At 44.0% G+C, this 6,000-nt stretch overlaps 1 protein-coding gene across 7 annotated transcripts in view; it reads left to right on the top strand.

The window, feature by feature from the left end:
- The first annotated feature begins 5,172 nt into the window (after positions 1-5,172).
- The window catches only part of HPGD (15-hydroxyprostaglandin dehydrogenase), a 66,584-nt gene continuing 65,756 nt past the window's right edge, over positions 5,173-6,000 (top strand). For 3 of the 7 annotated variants that reach the window (XR_004418060.2, XM_033061285.1, XM_033061286.2), the window contains exons 1-2: positions 5,217-5,398; positions 5,567-5,690. Coding sequence is in view for 5 of the 7 variants with exons in the window: in XM_033061285.1 (XP_032917176.1) it covers positions 5,306-5,398; positions 5,567-5,690 (217 nt within the window). In the remaining 2 variants the exon portion in view is untranslated. Of the gene's footprint in view, positions 5,399-5,566; positions 5,691-6,000 lie in introns of those variants that run through there. The other 4 variants (XM_033061288.2, XM_033061289.2, XM_033061284.1 and 1 more) reach the window with 3 other exon arrangements.

Below are 6,000 nucleotides of genomic sequence, written 5' to 3'. Positions count from 1 at the left end.
TCTTTTTAATCATCTCCAGTGACTTCCCTTTTTTACTTTATAAAGCAAAGTGATCTAGTCTTCACTATATGGGCCTCCTTGAGCTAATTAGCAAATACTTTTTATTCTCATCAACTACCATTTCTATTATGACAATACTACTAACCTCAATTGCTTGTATTTTCAAAAAGCCCCACATTATTGCTTTCCAATCCTGCCTGCTACTTTCAAAAAGACAGACAACAACAGAACTGTTTGTTTTAGTGTCTTACTCTAAATCTCACATGAAAGCCATGACATCTTGAATATACAGTACAAGCACTACAAAAAAATGTTTTTGACAACTATTTTCTTGTACTCCACTTTGATGTACACTGTTTTCTCTGATTTGGTCCAAGTACATTACATTTTTGTGCATGTCCTGCTGTTGTTCTCTGTGAACAAAATAACCTAGCCACTCACTACCATGAGTTGATACGATGTTGTCCTCTAAAAATGCATTTTGGCAAATCTCTGAGCCTGTTATTTAGTCATTTTCTTGCCCTCTGAGTTAGTTAGTTAGATATTTCTGGCAGCCAGTCTATGTCTTGAATTATTTTGTATACACAGCTAGGTGTAATATCCAAAATGTAGCATAGTTGTATCAACTCATCCTCTTACGCAGTGATTTATAACTTTTAACGTAATACAGGCAGAGAGAAAACTCAGAAATTGCACTATGAATAAGCCTCTTGGACATGGAAAACTGTTTCATACTTGCTGTTTCTTGTTAATGAAAAAAACCACACCACATTAAGTGGCCTTAATTACCCCATGCAAAGCTGGACATTTGTGGCATTTCTCTACTTGCTCTTCTTAGTGGAAGCTGGGGAAATGCACTGAGCTACATACCAAAGCACACATGCTGATTAGCTGTGTTTGTATGCCCTGCTACACACATTGCGTGATAATTCATTCACAGGTGTGATACCACTTATTTTTATAGCAACTTGGATAACACCTTGCTGAGAATGAGAACACGGTAACAAAAAATGGATGAACAAGGTAAAATATGTCTAAGAGGTCATATTTGTGTCATCTCTACAAAAATAGATTAAAACTATCTGAAGCTCCTTCTCTTTGATGCCACTGTGGTCTATGAGGAACAGTGCAGCATAAGCCATGGACTTAGTAAATGGAAGAGGAACCATAGACATAAAAAGAAAGAAAGAAAAAAAAATACTTATTGCTAGCCAAGAGGTTTACTAGAAAGCAATAAATGAAATTACATTCCGTACACAAACAATATACAAAGATAAATAAACATTCAACATAGCACTCTTGTGCAGGAGTTTGTATGAAATAGTTGACCTGAGCAGCTTCAGCATCTTCAGACGTTATCTAGTAGTAGTATTATTTCTTAACTTTGAATACAAAATGCACGGAATTACCTTTCTCTCAAAGCACCAAAATCAAATATCATGGACTCATTTAGTATATTTTTAGTATCTTGCCTGTGATTTCAGATAATAGCTGTTTGTGATACTTCTGAGTCTAGCTAATGTATTACACAAAAACTCATTAGGGCAAGTGTTAATGCAAATTTCACTTTGGTGAAAAAAATCACAAATATGGTAAGATTTGGTTTTACTCTTGACCATTGAATAATGCATCATTATTAATTGTCCCACATTTTCTTAAATCAGCATACCAGCTTAAAGAAGCATATCAGTACACACAGAATAAGGTATCCAAAGCACATACAGTAATTTCACAATCACAAGCCGTGCTGACTATAAGCCGCATCTCCAGGTGTTGGCAAACATTTCATTCTTTGTCCATACACAAGCCACACCCAATTATAAGCTGCTCTGTCATTTGCAGCGAGGACCCGCGTGCAACAAAGTTGCCAAATAGTAACAGAATTGCGGGATCGTGGGGTTTACTGGCTCGGCCCTGCACGGGGCAGCTGCCAGGGAGCGGCCCCGGTCCCGCTCGCCGCAGTTGCCAGGAAGCGGGAGAGCGGTGTGCCCGGCCGCCACTGCCGCCGCGCTTGTCAGGGCTGGGCAGCACCGCTGCGCTTGCGGGGGCGAGCGGCGCTGCCACGCTTTCGGGGGGCGAGCGGCGCTACTGTGCTTGCAGGGGGTAAGCGGCGCTGCTGTGCTTGTCGGGGGCGAGCAGTGCTGCCACAATTGCGGGGGGGCGAGCAGCGCTGCTGCGCTTATCGAGGCTGGGCAGCGCCGCTGCGCTTATCAGGGGCGGGCAGCGCCGCCGCGCTTGCAGGCTCTCACTTCCAGGTTTGGAAATTTCCTAAATTTGTTAATATATTAGCCGCTCCGGAGTGTACGCTGCACTTCTGGGTTGGGAGCTAAATTTTGGTCAAAATGGTGTGGTTTGTGATCGTGAAATTACTGTACTCAGTCTTCTGTAAATTGGCCACTTAGGAAGACAGATCATTTATGGTATGCTACTGCCTGATGTGACAGTTTCTCCAACTTTTTATGTGAGGTTGGGTACCTTTTTCTTAATGTTGGGTTATTTGAAAAGGTGGACCACTGAAAAATTGCCAATGGGAGTCCTCATGCTTCCATGAAAGTTTTCTTTAAAATTGAAGGAAAGGTTCAAAAACTGTCAATTTATGAATGACAGAAAAAAATATTTCATAACTACTCCCTACCCCCCCAAGTTTCACCAAGAAGACTGAGATGCTAACTCCACATTTCTAACACATGTCTACAAGGAGATTCTTCCCATGGGCAATATTTTATCTTTTATGCAGCAGTTGGTCAAATTAAAAACTTGAGGAGGTAAAGGACTATGTGGCAACAGATTTCTTCCGAGTATCTGTAGTGAGTTGGCAACAAATCCAGTGTAGCTTGGAAGAGCAAAGCATTTAAATTCCTTACAGCCAAGTGATCTCTGCTGGTTCCAGGGGTAAATCATAGAACCATCCTTCTATTACTTCCTCCTGCATTTGGAGGATTGCCACATCCTGTTCTAGTTAGGAACACTGTCTCTTTTACCAAATATATTTCTCCAAGGTTATGGGTATCAGTGTGAATCATTTTCATGCCATCTTGGAAGATGTGTCATCTAGATTCTTGAATGGAAAAATGGTAAGAGTCTGTTCAGCCAAAAAAAGCAGGTTATAAACCCTGGATTAGTTTATCAGAATAAACTTCTAAACAATTTCAACCTATGATACCCAAGATTGCATTCAACCAAGCTGATCTCTGGACACGGAGTTATAAGCTTATTTTATGGAAACAGTGTGTGCACTCAGATCTTAAAGCATTCCAGCATTTCTAAAGAGTCCAGATTGTTCTTAACATTCATGCCAAATTATCAACAATTTAGAAAACTGTTGCCAAAGGTCATTCCAACTACAGCTGTTTGGAATACAGAGGGGTTTATTGATCTTTTGCTTTGCATAGTGCTTTAAAAGAATATTACATTGTGGAAATAAAGACCATGACAGATGTTGATCATTGCCATAGGAGAAGGAAGGAGGGGGAAGGAGGGGCAGGGGAGTATCAGGGTTAAATTGAGAGTAAAAGACTCCATTGCAATGCTATTGTTAGGTCCCTATGTGGTAATACTGTTCTTATTATGTGACTTTAACCTGGCACTGTACTTATGTCCCAACATATTAGGGAGGCTGACTCAGCTGGTTGGGACAGAGCTCATTAGGGATGGTACTTTAGGTGGCACAATTTTCACAGCTCCAAAGCAAATTGGAGTCCTCCCAGAAACACAGGTATCATATTCTAACAAATCACTTATCCCAGAGGCCATCTTTGACTACTCTTATGAAGTACGGTGAATCATGATCTTTAGGAAACCTTTATGGCTGTGATCCAATTTACCAGCTGGGTTATATTAGATCACATTTTTAAGGACAAAGGTTATAATAATGAGATCCTGTGTTATTTGATTTACTCAATTAGGAAATATAGTTACCTTAATGGTTCTGTAACAGTTTGCTGGGTGTTAAGAGTGATGTAATTTCTTTCTTCTAGGTAATACAAAAGAAGGGAATTCCATAGATAAAGGCAGACTAGTAGAAAACAGAAGAGGGATAAGAGGCAGGTCGAAATAGAAACACTGTTACTGAGAAACAAGGAAAAATTACAAGACATTAATGATAGAGATGCAGTCTGAGTCAGCGTACTTTAGGGCCTTGAAAGCACAAGTAAAAAGTTTAAACCTGATACAGCAGGCAAAAGAAAACAGAGAACATAAAAGACAAGCGTATGTGTGTTAATACACATGCACACTTGCATTATATACATGTTTATAGAGCTTAGGACTGAAACAATGGATTTTTCCTATCTACCCAACACCCCACAACATTGCATTTTCTATGGGATAATATTTATGAATCCCATAACAAGCTAATGAGCAAGAGCATTTATTTCAGCTTTCACATGGTTAAGGGTGCTCTTATTTCTACTATAAGGTCATATACATTTGTATTGAGGAATTTTAGTTGTAAACAGTTCATATTAATATAGCAGACAGAATTTGGCTTATAAGCTATAAAAGCAGTTAAACGTGTTTTAAGGTATAAGCTACACTAACTGCAGACCTGAAAATTTCTCAAAAGCACTAATCATGATAAGTCTTATATCTGTAAGATTAAATGGTTGCTTTTTCAAGCAAATAGATTCTGCTTACCAGGGGAATTAGAGGGAGAAGTCTGGTGGGTTGTTTTGAAGTGAGAAAAAGTGGCCTATGTTTGTTTTCTTGGAAGCTGTCCTCACCCCGCACCCTGCTCCTCATGTGGTTTGGGCCAACCAAAACTCACACAGCCTCAGAAGCTGCCAACAGCCCTTATCAAAGCTTGTAGCAGCTTCTCACGCGATTTACACACACACACACACACACACACACACACACACACACACACACACACACACACACACACACACACACACAAACAGATCCCCCTCTCCACCCAGGGGAGCTGTAGCTGCCCTGGGACCCTTTCTCGGGGGAACGCGGCGATCCTGTCCCCTCAGGAAAGCCTGAGCGTGGGAAGAAGGGATGAAGCTGGTCTTCTCTCTGGCTCTTCCTCTCCAGGGTTCATGCAGACACTCGGGAGAACGATTTAATGACCCGCTCCGCCCCTGCTTCCCCCCGCCCAGCAGCGCCGGGAGGCTCTCGGTCACACGAGCGGGAGCGGGAGGGGAATGAGCCGCTGCAGCGGCGGCAGCGGGAGGAGGAGGGAAGGAGGGAGGGCAGGAGGGAGGGCACGAAGGAGGGAGAAAGGAAACCGGGCAGGTGACACGGCGCGGGATTGCTGCGGCTCGGCGGGCGCGGAGCGGGCGGCAGGAGCGCGGCGGCCATGCACGTCAATGGCAAGGTGGCTCTGGTCACCGGCGGGGCGCAGGGCATCGGCCGGGCTTTCGTCCAGGCGCTGCTGGGCAAGGGCGCCAAGGTAAGCCCCGGCAAGCGCGTCCTCCCTTTTCCTCCCCTCTGCCTCCAGCCGGCACCCGCGGGCGGGGGATGGTGGCAGCCCCGGGGCTCGGCTGGACTCGGCGGGGGACCTGTCCGTCTGTCCATCCGTCCACCCGCCAGCCACTCATTTTCCTCCCTCCCCGCCTAGGTAGCCTTGCTGGACCGCAACTCCGAGGCCGGACAGGAGAGCAAGGCAGCCCTGGACGAGCAGTTTGAAGCGCAGAGGACGCTGTTCATCCAGTGCGACGTGACGGAGCAGGAGCAGCTGAGAGGTAGGAGGGAGGGAGCGCTGAGCGCTGCAGCACCGGTGAGCGCTCAGCCCAGAGCTCTGCGGGACAGCCTGCACTGCCTCAAGAGCGACTTGTTCCGGAGCCTGCACATGTGAAACATTGCTACCAGCACTAGTACCGCAACTTCACTTTTTTCTTGGCGCATCGGAAAGAAAAGCCAAAGAAGTCATTTTTATTGAGTGTTTTGTGTGATATTTTTGCATGAAAGCCTCTGCAGAAAATAATTGCTATTTTAGGAGTAATATATATAAGCTTTAAAGCTCGTACTTGTTTTTTATATTGAGGTTTCAGT

Source organism: Catharus ustulatus, chromosome 5 (genome assembly GCF_009819885.2).
Source record: "Catharus ustulatus isolate bCatUst1 chromosome 5, bCatUst1.pri.v2, whole genome shotgun sequence".
NCBI classification, from domain to species: domain Eukaryota; kingdom Metazoa; phylum Chordata; class Aves; order Passeriformes; family Turdidae; genus Catharus; species Catharus ustulatus.
This window is presented reverse-complemented; position numbering and strand designations above follow the sequence as displayed.